Source organism: Nerophis lumbriciformis, linkage group LG11 (genome assembly GCF_033978685.3).
Source record: "Nerophis lumbriciformis linkage group LG11, RoL_Nlum_v2.1, whole genome shotgun sequence".
NCBI lineage: Eukaryota > Metazoa > Chordata > Actinopteri > Syngnathiformes > Syngnathidae > Nerophis > Nerophis lumbriciformis.
Window position 1 is genome coordinate 38,608,214 of NC_084558.2, and position 18,250 is coordinate 38,626,463.

General features: G+C 40.5%; 1 protein-coding gene across 24 annotated transcripts in view; it reads right to left on the bottom strand.

The window, feature by feature from the left end:
• The window catches only part of tcf7l2 (transcription factor 7 like 2), a 218,660-nt gene that overhangs the window by 32,694 nt on the left and 167,716 nt on the right, over positions 1–18,250 (bottom strand). For all 24 annotated transcript variants that reach the window (XM_072914123.1, XM_072914124.1, XM_072914122.1 and 21 more), the window contains 3 exons: positions 14,073–14,205; positions 10,364–10,466; positions 4,116–4,202 (listed from right to left, as the gene is read on the bottom strand). In XM_072914123.1, the coding sequence (XP_072770224.1) occupies positions 4,116–4,202; positions 10,364–10,466; positions 14,073–14,205 (323 nt within the window). The remainder of the gene's footprint in view (positions 1–4,115; positions 4,203–10,363; positions 10,467–14,072; positions 14,206–18,250) is intronic.

Sequence of the window (18,250 nt, forward strand, 5' to 3'; positions counted from 1 at the left end):
ACTTGCTGGTAGACGGCTGCGTTGACCCTGGATCTCAGGAAACAGAGTGGACCGACACCAGCAGATGACATGGCACCCCAAACCATCACCCAACCATGCAAATTTTGCATTTCCTTTGGAAATCGAGGTCCCAGAGTCTGGAGGAAGACAGGAGAGGCACAGGATCCACGTTGCCTGAAGTCTAGTGTAAAGTTTCCACCATCAGTGATGGTTTGGCCCAGGCCCTCCCGCGAGTGGTTAAAGCGGCGGGGAAAATTACAAGGACGATACTCCCAGAGATGAGTGCCATGTACACAACTCGCTGCCTAAAGAGAGTACACAACATCCTGAAGGACAGATACCACCCAGCACATGGACTCTTCAACCTGCTACCCTCTGGAAGGAGGTATAGATTGATTCACGCCAGGACCATCAGAATGTCTCACAGTCTGTATCCCCAGGCTGTGAGACTGCTAAATGAACAGCCTGCCCCTTTGCTGCCCCGGACCATCTTATTACCTCACTCTTCACCACTTCAATAATTGTGCTCTGGACATTGCATTGCTGCAACATCAACGTAATACCCATCAGACATCCGACTGTTCCCACCCCCACGTCCCTCTATTTGCCATCTTCCTAACAATGCTAAACTGTAAACTATGGTCAACCTGCACTTCAATGCAGTTTCTATGCCGCTGGACAAAGCTCAAACAAAATCTTGTTGACATGTATGACTTAAGTGTTATTATGACAATGACAATAAAGGAATTGATTGATTGATTGATTGATTGAGAAAGCACGGTCTCCCTTTGTCACCATGAATTGATTTATTTGGACCCCGACTTAAACAAGTTGAAAAACTTAATCGGGTGTTACCATTTAGTGGTCAATTGTACGGAATATGTACTGTACTGTGCAACCTACTAATAAAAGTTTAAATCAATCAATCTGTTGTTAGCTAGATAGCTAACAAGCTAACTCCTAGTCTACCGGCAGGTCTCCGCTTTAAATGCCACTTTGTTGTATACTTCATGAAAAGCAAGTTCCACTTTGCAAATTCAACAAATTGTTTGTGTTTTTGACATGTTTGAGGTGAATTGTTCCCAAACTTTCGTTGTCTTTGCTCGCGGTGTTGTTACAGCCATTTTTCTCTTCTGGTTGCTTGGGGGTCACCAGTAGTGCTGACTTGCGCGTGTTCGTTTCCATCCGGAAAAAACACAAGCGATGACGTCACCGACTATTATCAACAAATTTTTAATGTGGATTTTTGCCGACAATGTTAAGTCCAGTGAAACACTGATTTACGAACCCCTCTATTTGCAAACTTTTCGCTTTACAAACTTTTTGATTGAGCCAAATAAGCATCTGGCTGCTAAGCATGTCTGTCTCTGAGTACCAACGCTTCATTCATTCATTTTGTGTCCAACGGCCAGCCATTTTGTGCTTGCTCATATTGAAGAGATTAAGGAAGTTGACTTTGTACCAAAGCAAGTGGTTATTTGTGATGAGAACTAACAACTTTTTTGTAAAAAGAGACTAATTTCACAGTGGAGAAGAAGACTACCTCTCGTTTAGCAGCGCTTGTTTCCCCTCTGTCTGCTCCTTTCTCTCATCACGTGAGCTGATGTTGCCAAAGTTAATGTACTGCAAGTGCATTTACTTTATTAAAAATGTATTGTATTAGTGTGGTTGTTAAAGTTAAGGATTTTTGTGATTTCTGATTGTTTGTGAGGGCACCAAAGGGACTTCTTTGTGTGTGTGCGTTTTGGCAGAGAAGAGCATACAGTACAGTTGAGCTTGTCGTTGTTTTAGCTTCTTAATAAATATTTAGTTAATTAATCAGTCCCTTGTTATGTTTGTTTGATATACATATAGTACTGTATGGCACTTCATATTGTGTTCAAAGTGTACAAACCTAAACTATAGCAGGGACTTTTGTCATGGTTGGAACCCATTATTCATATTTACATTGTTTCTTACGGAGAACTTTTTTTCACCGTACAAACTTTTCAATTTACGAACCGTGTTAGAGAACCAATTGAGTTCGTAAATTGAGGTTCCACTGTATATACTGTACACTAAAGTGTTTGAACAAACATTGTCAACTTAGCTGTGTGTTAAAGTGACAATGTAATTCAGTGTAATATATGTTATCTTAATACATTTTTACACTATACTGAGGGCCTATAAAAAAACAAGCTGCTGACCGCAAACAAGCCCCATGGCCACACTTTGGACACCGATACCTTCCAATAACCAATGTTTTTTCTTCCCAATATGCAAACTTTACAAATCAGCTTTATTTCTAAACGTCCTTTTAGTGGTTGTTGTTGTCCTTTTTTGTTTTCCAGACAATATACAGTTTCTCAAGAGCACAAACAGTTGTAAAAAAACAGACATTTATGTATATAACATGACTACACATATCAACAACACCCCTATAGTGAGTGCACTAATGTCCACAACAGCAATGAAAGGGGAACGGCACTTTTCTTTTTAGGAATTTTGCCTATTGTTCACAATCTCTATGTTAGACAAGAACACATACGTCTTCCTTTTTTTAAAATAATTTTTAAGTCGTAAAACACGGCAAGTACTAGGTGGCTAACAATGCAGCTAATTGGAGTAATCTGTTGCGTCCATAAAGCCCTCTAAAAAAACTATACTTCATATAGATGTCGTGACCTGAATATTTTCCAATTATTAGCGATATTCTTATTATAAGCACTAAAGCTGACAAAGTACTTTTAGCTGTAATCACAGTGAGCTCACTAGCTTTTGCTGCTATATTGACATATTGAACCAGTGAGCTGCTGCATCGCCTCTGAGCTGGTAAAAGTTAATTCTAGATTATAAATCATGTCTCTCACCTGGATAGTAGAAGGCTGTTGCCATAAACCGAGAAGCTGGTCAACTTTAACATCCAACTTAGACCCGATGATCGCAAGAAAGACACGAAAAGACTCGTGAGGATTATGATTAATTCTTCATGTAAACAGGAAGATATACCGTATTTTTCGGACTATAAGTCGCAGTTTTTTTCATATAATAATATTTCATGGGATTTAGCGATTAGGAGTGACAGATTGTTTGGTAAACGTATAGCATGTTCTATATGTTATAGTTATTTGAATGACTCTTACCATAATATGTTACGTTAACATACCAGGCCCGTTGTCAGTTGGTTATTTATGCCTCATATAACGTACATTTATTCATTCTTTATTTATTTTAAATTGCCTTTCAAATGTCTATTCTTGGTGTTGGGTTTTATCAAATAAATTTCCCCCAAAAATGCGACTTATACTCCAGTGCGACTTATATATGTTTTTTTCCTTCTTTATTGTGCATTTTCGGCCGGTGCGACTTATACTCCGGAGCGGCTTATACTCCGAAAAAATACGGTAAACATCTAATCAGTTGGCATACCAGTAAGAGCAGAAATTGTACAGTAAGTGATTGTTTTATTATGTTCATAGTTTGTACAGTATATATTGTTCAGCACATAGCAATACTGCTACATGATGCATAGTGTTTAACGAAAGATGGATCTGTTTAGCACGCAGCTTCTAAAATTTGTAGCTCTTCCTCCTTATATTCAGGCTCAAAAATATAAGGTTCTGTTGTTGTTGAAGAGAAAAGCGAATGATGGTGTTTTAAATGTTGATGGAGGTTTTTTTAGAGCGCTTTATACGTGTTAGCTGACTTTTGCTAGCGTTTATTTACGAGTTAAATAAAAGAAAAACAAACATGTTCTTGTCTGACATAAGGATTGTGAATGACAGGCAAAATTCCCCAAAAAGTGCAGTTCCCCTTTAAAGTCGTCACCAAGCTAAGTGGGTTTTTTGTTGTTGTTGTAAAGTGCCGCTGTGTATATTTATCTGTCTGGTGCAGCAAGGACACAGCTCTGCTGCTTGACATGCAGCGGGGGCTAAATGTTCTTCAGGGGCCTCATTAGAAAAAATAAATAGAATTAATATTTGAGCACCCTCCCTCGCTGGAGGTTTGGCCTTTTGAATAAAGACAGGAAGGCGTCCTTAAGGGAGAACTTGGAGCACCAGTCAAAAGTTAAGTTGAGTGTGTGTGTGTGTGTGTGTGTGTGTGTGTGTGTGTTCAGTGCCAAGGGCTCAGCTCACCTTGACATGGATGCGTTGACAGTGAGCGCAGTTGGGTAGGGGTGTCTAAAACCCCCTGTTGTGATTGGATAAACAGGTTGACCTTGCCTGTGAAGAAGGGGGAAGAAGAAAGGTAAGGAAACAAGGTTGATGGAAGAGGAAGGTAAGAGCCCCCTACGGTCCGTCTGCCCCCGCCGCCGCCTTTTATTCTCATTTGATCAGGACAAAAATCCAGGGGATTGCAGAGCGCACATCAAAGCCCGGAGAAACTCTCAACAATTTGAACGCCACAAATCTTGATAGCAACGGCTAATTAAATTTCATAACCCTTCGCAGAGCGGGCGCAGACCCCCAGTCCCCTCCCAGCCCCCAGAGCTGGAACTAGGTGTTTTGTTGTGATAATTAAAGACGAAGTGCGGTTCTCTTTAAATGGAGCCATCACGCTAATTGAGGTCTACACATCCAAAGACAAACAATAATGAATGTAAATTTATACCAAAATAAAGTGCGGCGAATCAAAGGGGCGCAGCGGCTGCGCTCGGGGGCCCTTTCTCGGTATTTAGATCGCGGTGAGAAAAACATTAAATTAACAGAGCTTAATTTGTAGCCTTTTGTCATATTAACAAGTGTTGACAAGAGTTACCCAGGGAGAGTCCCCGTGCGGGATTGTGGGTAAAACGCGGGCAATCACGCTTCTTTACTCTAATTTGACCCTACAGAGACGTGCTCAATAGCATTATGGAAGAAGTCGGGATTCAGCGGTCGAGAAACGAGCAAAGTTAGGAATAAAGGGTCATAAAGAGTCGTCCCTCGCTACAGCGTGCTTCAAATATTGCTGCTTCACATCATAGCTGAATTTAATATTTTTTTGCACATTCTATAAAATGTTTGCCCTAAATTAAGCATTTCCAAACATAAAAATGGCTAAATGAAGTAAAAATATCCATACTACAGTAGATTTGGCCACTTAATTTGGATTTGGTCCTTCATACCGACAGCCATCAGACTGTATAATGCATATGTTCCTTCTTGACTGCACTTAAATGTAGAGTATATGTAAAATATATTTATATTATTTATATATTATATATATATTGTATTATTTATTATTATTCTTGTCTATTGTGAGCAAACTGTGGTGCTGAATTTCCCCCAGGGATCAATAAAGTACTTTCTATTCTATTCTATTATCCATCCATCCATCCATCCATTTTCTACCGCTTATTCCCTTTTGGGGTCGCGGGGGGCGCTGGAGCCTATCTCAGCTACAATCGGGCAGAAGGCGGGGTACACCCTGGACAAGTCGCCACCTCATCGCAGGGCCAACACAGATAGACAGACAACATTCACACTCACATTCACACACTAGGGCCAATTTAGTGTTGCCAATCAACCTATCCCCAGGTGCATGTCTTTGGAGGTGGGAGGAAGCCGGAGTACCCGGAGGGAACCCACGCAGTCACGGGGAGAACATGCAAACTCCACACAGAAAGATCCCGAGCCCGGTTTTGAACCCAAGACTACTCAGGACCTTCGTATTGTGAGGCAGATGCACTAACCCCTCTGCCACCGTGACGCCCACGTGAGAGCAAAATCAATAATAGTGCGCTCGCTGTTCAGTATTGTGGCCACTGATTGGCTAAGCCTCCGAAAGCATTACTATATTAAATTAAAGAGTGTATAGGTGACTAAAGGGTGTTTTTCCATGTCTAGAGGGCTCTTTTAATATTGAAACATGTTTCCGAGTCATAAATAGGTTTTTATGCTCTTGTTGTGAAAATATTCCATTTATAATTAATGATTCCTACTTTGCGGAAATTAATTTATCCCGATCATCGGGAACCAATATAAAGGAGGGACGACTATACCCCTTTAAAAAATGTCCTCTGCAGGGGACAATTGATTTTTTGTAGAGGCGATAAATGCTTTAAAATGTAATATCGGAAATTATTGGTATCGTTTTTTATTTATCGGTATCTTTTTTTAAAAATGTTTATTAAATCAACATAAAAAACATAAGATACACTTACAATTAGTGCACCAACCCAAAAAACCTCCCTCCCCCATTCACACTCATTCACACAAAAGGGTTGTTTCTTTCTGTTATTAATATTCTGGTTCCTACATTATATATCAATATATATCAATACAGTCTGCAAGGGATACAGTCCGTAAGCACACATGATTGTGCGTGCTGCTGGTCCACTAATAGTACTAACCTTTAACAGTTAATTTTCATTAATTACTAGTTTCTATGTAACTGTTTTTATATTGTTTTACTTTCTTTTTTATTCAAGAAAATGTTTTTAATTTATTTATCTTATTTTATTTAATGATTTTTTTTAAAAAGGACCTTATCTTCACCATACCTGGTTGTCCAAATTAGGCATAATAATGTGTTAATTCCACGACTGTATATATTGGTATCGGTAATTAAGAGTTGGACAATATCGGAATATCGGATATCGGCAAAAAAGCCATTATCGGACATCCCTAGTTTTTTGTGTAACAGGTCTATTTTCTCCCTCCTGAAATGTGAAACAAAAACAATGTCCAATGCAGTGGACACTAGTACTAAGGAGGATATTGAGGGTGTAGCGGTTCATGTCTTTGTAATCGGATATTTTTAAGAAAAGTACAGAAAAGTACTGAGTTCCCACAAGGAAAACATTAAAAGGGTTATATTATGATTTTTTTTGGTATATTTTTAAAACACTTCATTTTGGTCTAAATAACATGTAATGATGGTTCTTTGTAAAACAAAATCTATGCAAATTTTTCCCCAGACCTATTTGTAAACCATGTCTTTACTCCCTTTGAATACAAGCTGTTTTAAGAGGCAGAGTTGTTAAATGCAAATTAACCGCTCCTTACCACGCCCACTCATGCTTAGTCAGCATTCGCCCCCCCAGCCCACAGAAGTGTTTTGTAGTCTTTTAGCTTTCTTGCTTTTATGGTGCACTTTGGACATCGTTGACCGGCACCGGCCATCTGTTTTGAGTGACTTTCACTAAAATACAACATCTCAGATGATATAGCGGGATCACCATGTTTTATTGTCGGTGTGATTAGGAGACTATGCGGTCGGACAAGAAGGATTTAGACGCCAGGCTGCTGGTCTGTAACTATACACTAAGGTCTGTATCTCTCCAATGCTAAATATCCATGTGTTATGTGTTTATTGACAATAAAATGCTTTTTTATTCTATATAATGTTAATACTTTCACTGCTGCTGCTTTAAACATTTGTAAACAATGGAGGGTTGAGGCGGCTGCAGTAAACCACGCTACGAGCGACATTGCGAATGTAATAACAGATTATAATATTAACTGGTCCATTGACAAACACAGTAGGCACTGATCCAATTAAAAGCACTTTTTGGGAAAATCATTCTATATTTTGCCAGTGGACAGTGATGCTATTGTCACAGTAGAAGGCTAAGTTAGCTACACAACAACTTGAGCTATCATTGCTAACGTATCATTCACACATTTCTAACCTACTGTTATTACTTCATTGTCTCCTCCATAACTATAAATAGTAGTCACCGAGCCCGCCATTGAAAGTAGGTTTTTTTTCTTTTGGGAAAATCAATTTAAGTCTGTCTGTCTTATATATGAGGGCATATATTTGCACACACTCGAAGCAACTTCTTGACAGATGAAGGCACATAGCCACGACTTTTAAAAGTTAAAATTTAGTTAAAATCTTTTACTTCAAATGATGCTGAAAGTCAGTGTAGTGACTTGCGCTGGTTAAAGCAAACAAACAGAGCACTTTCCTTCATTGGGTTTCAACGTCGACATGATGTTGTAGCACAGCCGGTTTTACATAAATACAAATTGGCTGACTCACAGAAGGATGTTAGGGTAAATGTCTACCATATATAGATAATCCGCTGACGTCACACTTGAACAAAATTACAAATGGACCGTTTGAAGGAAGTATGAAGGAAGACAAGATTGTTTTAAAAAATATGTACGCAATGACTCCACGGTTTGATTTCAAATTTTCAGGAGTTATGCCGATCCCAAATACATAAAGCAGGCACCAATAGATAAGAAAAGTTAGGTCTCCTTTAAGTGAGGGACAAGAAGTGTAACTGTCTCGTGTCTACTCTGTAAACAAAGCAATGGGCTAGCGGGAGTCATGGCTATCCGAAGTACCAATGAGAATCAATCAGTCAATCAAAGTTTATTTATATAGCCCTAAATCACGAGTCTCTCGAAGGGCTGCACAAGATCCCAAAGCCAGAGCTTGAATAAATAAGACAAAATACATGTGTCTAAAACTTTTTTCAATAGTGCTGTCAAATGATTGATTTTGTAATCATGATTAATCACTTTTGACTTTGGATTAATCACGATTAATCCCAGGTTATACCTCACTTGCATGATTCAAATTAACTTTAAAAAGACCCCTATATTTGGACACAAATGCAATTTACTTGTCAGAATGTAATACAGGAAAAATTTTTTAAATATGTTACTTGAATGCACATTTATTTGCAAAAAATTTGGCAACAGCTTTATTTAAAGGGGAACATTATCACCAGATGTAAGCGTCAATATATACCTTGATGTTGCAGAAAAAAGACCATATTTTTTTTTAACCGATTTCCGAACTCTAAATGGGTGAATTTTGGCAAATTAAACGCCTTTCTATTATTCGCTCTCGGAGCGATGACGTCATAACGTGACGTCACATCGGGAAGCAATCCGCCATTTTCTTACTTTCGTCGGTGTGTTGTCGGAGGGTGTAACAACACGAACAGGGACGGATTCAAGTTGCACCAGTGGCCCAAAGATGCGAAAGTGGCAAGAAATTGGACGAAATTTGTTCAAAATACGAGGCTGTGGGGAAAGCCGACGAAATGGTCAGTCGTTTGTTCCGCGCACTTTACCGACGAAAGCTATGCTACGACAGAGATGGCAAGAATGTGTGGATATCCTGCGACACTCAAAGCAGATACTGACATCAACTCCAAAACTGGACAGATCAGCTTTCAGGAAAAGAGAGCGGATGCGGGTATGTCTACAGAATATATTAATTGATGAAAACTTTATTCATTACTCGCGGTTTTACGTAAATTATTATACATAAACTGTGTTTACCAATAATTTAGCTTAAAAACATTTATTTTTTTCAATCATTCGAGTACATTCGGGTAGTCTTGTGTAATGCAGTATTTTGTGTCTATTTAGGTATGGTTAACCTGAGTGCTGAAATCGTGGAAAAATATATGTTCTTAGCGCGCCTGAAATGGGCTGTCTGCACTCTCAAAGTGCATGTTGTTGCCAAATGTATTTCATATGCTGTAAACCTAGTTCATAGTTGTTAGTTTCCTTTAATGCCAAACAAACACATACCAATCGTTGGTTAGAAGGCGATCGCCGAATTCGTCCTCGCTTTCGACGGTTTCGCTTGCATACGGTTCAAACCGATATGGCTCAATAGCTTCAGTTTCTTCTTCAATTTCGTTTTCGCTACCTGCCTCCACACTACAACCATCCTTTTCAATACATGCGTAATCTGTTGAATCGCTTAAGCCGCTGAAATACGAGTCTGAATCCGAGCTAATGTCGCTATACCTTGCTGTTCTATCCGCCATGTTTGTTTGTATTGGCATCACTATGTGACGTCACAGGAAAATGGACGGGTGTATGTAACGATGGTTAAAATCAGGCACTTTGAAGCTTTTTTTAGGGATATTGCGTGATGGGTAAAATTTTGAAAAAAACTTCGAAAAATAAAATAAGCCACTGGGAACTGATTTTTAATGGTTTTAACCCTTCTGAAATTGTGATAATGTTCCCCTTTAAAGTACCGTATGAGTTGATTTTGAAGCAAAATATGCGAGCAAGCACACCAGTCGGCGGGTCCTCATTCATATTTGCACTGACCTATGCATTGACCTGATCAATGACCGTATAACAATCCACTTTCAGGTAACCATCCTGTGTGATTAATCTGCGTACTACATGATTAACACGATAATGTTTCGTGATTAATCACGAGTTAAGTTGTTATTTTTGACAGCCCTAGTTTTGAATTGAATGTATTAAAGAAATACCTGTGAGCAGTTTCCTTTAAAAATATAATTAAAGCTTGTCTCGGAACCATTAACTAAAAACCGATGTATGGACTAAACCAAGAGCAGGTACAGCCCTACTTCAATTTCATACACAATGTAAACAGTACAACGTGAAAGTTTTTCTCATCTATTCTCATAAAAGGACAAATAGTAAGAAAAAAAATGTTTGCTTACTGTGGTACTAACCATCCCAGCGGATGGGGGATCTGGCCTACGGTGCCAGGTGACAGCGGATAATAAGGAGATATATCTGGAGGATGCGGAGGCCTTGGAATTCCTGTGGCAAAAAAAAAAAAGAAAAAGACATGAGAAGAGAGGAGGTGGACAGACAAGACGCAAGAATCTTTTGTCACAATTCCGTCTTTGTTGAAATTGTGGCACATCATAGATGGGAAGAAGAAGAAGCGGAGGAAGAGGAGGAGGAAGGCTTGTTGCTTGCTTAATCACACTTCCTGATCAAAGGCCTCGGAAGGCAACAGCGGCACAATGCGTTTGCTTGCACGAGGCAGAGGGGAAAGAGGTGAAGAAAGGTGGAACAACACGATTTTTGTCACGTTTGTCTCAGGAATCGGAAGATTACCGATACGTGAACTGACGATGGTTTACAAGTTAACAACAGTATAATTACGGCTGCGATCACAGAGAGGCGCCTGTCACCAACATCATTGTGTATACATAAAAACACGACTGGAAACAGGTAGCTGGTATTGCCTAACAACACATTTGTCTAATTTATGGGAATTGGGGACTACTTCAATCGTCTTTCGTCTTCCTCCTTTGATGTAGCGGCATCTATAAAATTGTCTATAACGACATGTCAACATTAAAGCGAGAGAACCATATTTGTCATTATTGTTTGCATTTGTATTCATATTTATTTAGTAAGTTGGTTAGTTTTGCCTGGAACAACTCAATATCCTTAGGCATGGACTTGACGAGAGATTGTCCCAAATTTCCGACCACCTGTCATTCCGATAAATCAGTCCACATAAATTGAAAACAATTTTTCCCGTTGTTGGCACTAGCTTTCATTCCTGCTTAATAGCACTTCAGTAGGCTAATATAGCACAATATAATATGTCTGAAAAACAAACATGATGTCTAATATGAGACGTTGCATTATTAAAAATCAGAACAATAAACTGTATAAACCACGGTAAAACTCCCCACAATCAATATTACTATTTTAAACTAAAACCATCGCATAACCGTGATTAATAACACTGACAAACCTACGGACTGGTGACACTGCTCATTTACTGGAGAAGCAAGCTAGCTTAAAAGCTAACATGTAAACAAGAGTCATTAAAATCATTTTATTACAAAAAGACATTCCCCAATCTAAACCTGTATAAACACATGATTTAGTTGTGCACATTAAACCTACAGGATATGCTCTCTTAGAAAGATCGATCAACACTCGAAGCAATGTGACAACAGGAAGGGAATTTGTGTGACGTCACATAAACCGGACGTAACGACCCACACACAGTTTTTTCTTTTTCATTAAAAAACAACAACAGAAAACTTATACAAATTTAACTCTTGTGTAATGTTCATATTTTTGTTACTCAGCCAGTGTTTGTGGGTCTGATGGACACGTTGCATTTTGTGGCTTTAAATGCCTCACAATCAAACACTTTTATGTTAAAATACTGAACAGATGTTTATTCGAATAAGGTAAACATCTGTTCAGTATTTAAACATAAAAGTGTTTGATTGTGAGGCATTTAAAGCCACAAAATGCGACGGGTCCATCAGACCCACAAACACTGGCTGAGTAACAACAATATGAACGTTGAATGGAAATTTCTCTGCCAGTTTCTGCATCCCACAGGGATTCTTCTTTTGTGTTTCTGCACCTGCGGTTCCCACACAAGGTTCCAACATTGTTTGTCAACACTGTCTGCTCTCATTTTGTCGCACATTTGACCCTCTGATGTTCTGTGTACCTACACTCTGTCCTCCTCCGGTCTAGGCCTGCTGTTTGTGTGTGTGTGTGTGTGTGTGTGTGTGTGTGTGTGTGTGTGTGTGTGTGTGTGTGTGTGTGTGTGGTACACAAAACATCAATTTCCACACTTCTATTAGCCCCGGGTCCAGTGGACCCGGACATCTTATATGTAATAGAAATGTGTAGGGGGGGTGTATGGTGTGTGTTCATTAAATATGTATTCTGATATATGTTCTTCACAGAAAATGAGCCAAAGGCAGTGAGTCTCAGTTTGAAAAATTAATTGTATCATTTTTATTTTAATAAAAATCAAAAACGGGTCCCACAGACCCGAACACCACACAAGGGTTTAACGAAAGAAGATAAACATTATTTAAACACTCAAAAATTATATGGCTCTTAAGTAACCAGAACATATTTCTTCTGCAAAGAAAGTATACTGTGTGACTATTTATTTATTGTGTTTGATTTTTTAAATAAAAATTAGTTATAATTGTGTACGTGTACTTCTTGAGCACATTCAATAATTGTGATAATTTTGGTGACAATAAACGTGTTATGAAATGTTCATATCGTTACATCCCTCGAACAACACTAGCATTTAAACGGTAGCTTCGAACTTTTAGACAGACATACTCCCAATACCGTATTTTTCGGACTATAAGTCACAGTTTTTTTCATAGTTTGGCCGGGGGTGCGAATTATACTTCGGAGCGACTTATGTGTGAAATTATTAACACATTACCGTAAAATATCAAATAATATTATTTAGCTCATTCACGTAAGAGACTAGACGTATAAGATTTCATTGGTTTTAGCGATTAGGAGTGACATATTGTTTAGTAAACGTATAGCATGTTCTATATGTTATAGTTATTTGAATGACTCTTACCATAATATGTTACGTTAACATACCAGGCACGTTCTCAGTTGGTTATTTATGCGTCATATAACGTACACTTATTCAGCCCGTTGTTCACTATTCTTTATTTATTTTAAATTGCCTTTCAAATGTCTATTCTTGGTGTTGGGTTTTATCAAATACATTTCCCCAAAAAATGCGACTTATATATGTTTTTTTCCTTCTTTATTATGCATTTTCGGCCGGTGCGACTTATACTCCGGAGCGACTTATACTCCGAAAAATACGGTACATGTAATTGATTAATTGCCCGATTTAAGTAACAACAGTGCTATATCTGTAATAAAGCAGAATAACGAGACAGATTAGAGTAAAGGGAAGCTAATGTTAACTTTGGATGCAAGCAAAGCTATTTGAATCATAGCTAGTTGGGCTAATGCTAACTAGCCAGCAGGCTAGCAAAAGTCAAGTAAATGCAGAATACGGTGCAAACTAGAATTTACTGTAAATCATTACACTATTGACTTCCTACATTTTAGGTTATTCAGTGATAATCAAATTGAATACAAAAATACATTTAGTTAAGTTAGCACAGTTTATAATGTTCATTCTGACAATCTGAATGAAAAAAAAATGTTCCGTTTCGCCTTTTCGCAGTCTGACTAAGCAAAACCTTGATAAAAAAACAAAAACACGTCAGTTATAAAAGCTAGTCAACCAGTCACGAGTGTTGGGAACCTAATAAGTCTCGTTAATTAATTAAGTCTAATTAAGCCGCCCCATTAGGCACTACATTAAACAGCAGCTGGTACATTATTCGGAAGCCCTTGTCAAGGCCAACGTAATAGGGCGGTGTTATTACCTAAAATGCAGACTGCAGACCAACAAAAAGCATTCATTAGTCAGCGAGTGAGGCAAAACAAAACAACATGAGATCAATATGTTTTGGAGTATGGATAGTCCAAAAAAATACGAAGGTTTTTCGGCCCATTGCTGGTTTTTAATGCAAAAACTGTCCATGTGAAGGGATTTCAGTGTTGACTTCCCAATACTGAAGTCCAGACACGTACCTGTTTTGGGGTCCACGTCTGTCTGTAGGTGTGGGGGTGGGTTCCCTGGTGTGAAGTGCTCATTGCTGTAGGTGATCAGAGGTGTGAGAGGGTGCACGTGGTGAGGGTGCTGAACCACTGGAACCTTATTAGACTGAGAAAGACAAGAGAAAAAAAGAGGCAAGGGTTAATATCTGGGAGAACGAGACTCCGCAAATAAGAAGTATCATATTCCGGGTGATTCCCGGCGCCAAACCACTGAGCTTCAGTGAAAACAGTGCGGTTTGTAATTAAAAACACTTTTCTGTGGTGTCACCCTGGAATCCAGTCACGATCTATGAGGCCCTGGAGGGTTGCCACTGCTCATTTGGGCCCCGCGTGATAAAGCACTTTTTAACCACACTAATCGATCTTCCGCAAACCACCAAAAATCGAGACAGGGCATGTAAAACCACAGTCATTAACACTTTGCACTCTCCCTGGGTTTGGTTCTTAGGGACCAGGATTGTATCATGAGGAGAGGAGAGTGGAGGACTAGGCTGAAAAATCCATTTTGCCATTTTAGCCAAATTACTGCGAGCTATGTAATCTTCTCATTGTGCTCCTAAGTGGCACAGCCCAGCCTCTATCCCTTTTTTTCAATTACCCGAAGATTACAGTGGAGCTAGAGGGATGTGTTGCCATGGGCCCCCGCATCCTCCCAGAGTTAACAAGCCCCCCCCTCATCGCTCCTGGCCTGGGACAGTCCCCCTAGCCACCAGATAACCAGATTAGAGCAGTGTTGTAGATTAGGCTGGTGGCTTTCGCTTCTTTACTCACTCTTTATCCTGCCCTCAGCAGTCAAAGAAGCAGCACTAATCAGGCTTATCATAACATGGATGATATGTTCAAGGGTGGGGGTGATGGCAGAGAGGCGGGGCTGATGCGCTGGTCTCTTATAGGCACTCACATACCCTCATTAGTGACTTAAAGCCATGCACAAGGAAAAAATGTGGCACATTTCTGGCAGTGGATGCTGTCAGGGGGCGGCGTGCACCCAGGGGCATGTACCAAGGGGGGTGGACAGGGTAGACAGATTGGGGTAAAATGGCCATCTCAAACTAAAGTATGGAGGATCTGGGGTAGGATGTGTGCAAGCCCTCTCCATAGCGGTGGAGAAGTGGGGGAGCGGGGTGGTGGGGCATTCCCAATTGCCATGGTCCCAATGAAAGATTAATGAACCCCGCAGAACTCCAGGGAGGCAGCGAGACTCCTGGGACTCATTCACAGCCTCAAACTGAAAAGGCTGTGGAGGAGTGGTGGGGCTGAAAGGGGGGGGGACATATATGTGTTTGTAAGGGTTGGATTGGGGGGGGTTCTCGGTGGAATGGCATTCGTTAGAAAGAAACACAAACCAAGGCGCTGCTGATCTGATCTGCACATCCAGAATAGACGGATGATGGGAAGGGGTGAAAGAAAAAAAACGGATGATGACAGCTGCCGCATACAGCTGATGAGTCCTGTCGCTCGTGCTCCCCTTACCCTCTCTCTCTCTCTTCCCTCACCCCCTAACCTCCTCCCTGGAGTAATGATGTGAAAGAATGTTGTCGATTCTTCATCTGCGCTGTAAAAAGCTTTTTTCGCGTAGATTTGGAGGAAAAGTCTTTTGTCCAGAGGTCTCGGCTATTAAAAGGCCTGAGACCAAACTTAAAGAGGTCTGAAAGAGTTAAAAAAAACAGTGGATTTCTAGTTTACACCAAGAAGGACGTGGGTTTCGTGCAGGACTTACTTTGAGGAAAAAGCTAGCGACACTGTGGGTTATACACTGCGAGGGTACCGGGTACCTGAAGGGTAGTATACCCACTGAAGTACATTGGTTGGTCAACTGAGAATCATCAATCACGTGCAACACATTGACTCAAAAGGAAAGGTACGCTTGTCTTCTTGCCATACCTAAAGGAAAGTGTTTACTTTCCCTTTCCATGCAAAAATCCACTCTGGTTGTCAAAGATGCATAACCCGGTGGTCCCTGAAAGAAGAAGGCCTTGGCTCCTCCTCTGTGGCCGAAAAACTCTCGTGTTTGACCGCTTCAACACCAACAAGGCGCCAGCAGACAAAAGCAAGCAACGTGGGAGGCTTCTCCACAAAGATAGAAAAAAAAAAAATGCTTCCTGTCCGTTTCCACCCCCGCTAAGTAGCATCCTTCACCACAACAAACAAATATAGCATCAGACAATACCATTTGTCCAGCAAAGTATGCCGAGCTTTTCAAGCCTCCAAAAAGACATTCACAAGACCCTGAAGACAGTTTGAGAGTACGCATGCGTCCATCAATGAATACGCAGACTTCACTCTTTGTCCAGGACACACAGGGCGCCTGCCTGCCTGCTGCTGCGGCGTAAGGAAGGCAACACGCTTGAGTGCAAGCGTGGGATTTGCCACCTCTTGTTCTGTGACTGATATGGCCACTGGTGCTGTTTATTCACCGCTCTATTCCTACTTCCAGCTGTGAGCCTTATATTACTTGAACACTCACTTTTTCAAGCCCGGTTTCCACTAAGCACTGTAGCACTTTCTGGGGCCCTACCATTCCCAACCATGGCGAGCAGAAGTGTACGAACTTAAATTTCATAGCAATTAATCTATTTTGAAATGAATGCCGAATTGATGGCAGTAAAGTTAGTAAGTAAGTAAGTACATTTTATTTATAAAGTGCTTTTCAGATAAAATCACAAAGCGCTGTACAAAACATAGGTGAAGTAAAACAAATCAATTAAAGCAACAAGGGCAACATCATATAAATGATACAAAGTGGATTAAAATTGATAGTTAAAAGGTGCATTAACTAAAAGCTTTACTAAAAAGAGAAGTTTTCAACTGTTTCTTAAAAGTTTCAACACAGTCAAGATCACAGAGGGACTGGTGCAACTTGTTCCAGAGTCTGGGAGCTATAGCCTGGAATGCCAGGTCTCCACAGGTTTTAGAAGACGCTGGCCTGAAGACCGTAGCTGCGCCTGAAGAGTAGGGGCATAGCAAGTCAGTGATGTACTGAGGGGCCCCACCATGCTACGCACGGAATGTCAGGACTAAAATCGTAAACTCAATGCGGAATTTAACTGGAAGCCAACGAAGACTGGACAAAACGCGGGTGACATGGGCTGTTCTGGGTGCATCGGTCAAAAGTCTGGCAGCCGCATCGTGTACAGTCTGAAGTCTCTTTAGCGTTGACTTGTTGAAGGGAGTGAAAAGAGAATTGCAATAGTCAATAGTCAAGAGATCCAATTTTGACAACAAATTTCTCACTTTAGAAATATTTCTGAGATGATAAAAACAGTTTTTGGTCAGTTGACAACAGTGACCCTCCAAAGACATGGACTGATCAAACACAACCCCAAGGTTTCTGAGGCTGCTTTTAACAGATGCACCCAGAGGACCAAGGGAGTTCTTGATCAAAATTGATAAATGACTGTTAAAAAATATTCCGTGGGAAGTGGTCAAATCAATGTGCGGCTTCGAGTCAGACCTCCTGGAGGTGTGTCACTAGAGGAGTGACGGAGTGAGACTATAGGCTGTCAAGACCGATGTGGATGTTCTGGACAGGAACGAGCTGTTAAAGTTAAAGTACCAATGATTGTTACACACACACTAGGTGTGGTGACATTTGTTCTCTGCATTTGACCCAGCCCCTTGTTCACCCCCTGGGTATGGTCTTGCGTTTCCGCCTAGTGGCACCTCGCAGGGCCCTAAATGTGGAAGTGCCAACCTTAGGGGGCCATGGGATGGCTCGGGCCAAGGGAAGAAAAAGGGTTGGTCTACGCTAAAGCTGCCTTTTCTTCTGCTTTATGTCATGGTATGACAACTTGTCACAACAGTCCGCCAGACGCTAATGAGCTGCAAGTGAGGCCAGAGCAGGGATGAGGTTGAAGGATTCAGGGGATGAAGGATAGCATGATGGATTGGGGTTCTCTTAGGCCTCTCACATTCCAGAGCTAACTCTACCAGAAGATGTCCCACGTCCAAGACAGAACAAACAAAACAATTAATAATAAATAAATGTCCAAATATGTTTACGCACAATTATTTTTCTCAAGGACAGCGTTCCCTCTGGGATTTGAGATCATCCACAGCTGGCATGCAAGCCCCCCAAATCAAGCAGACAATCTAAAAGCATACTTAAGGAAGTATCAGTGATGGAATATAAACTGCGGAGACAAATTCAA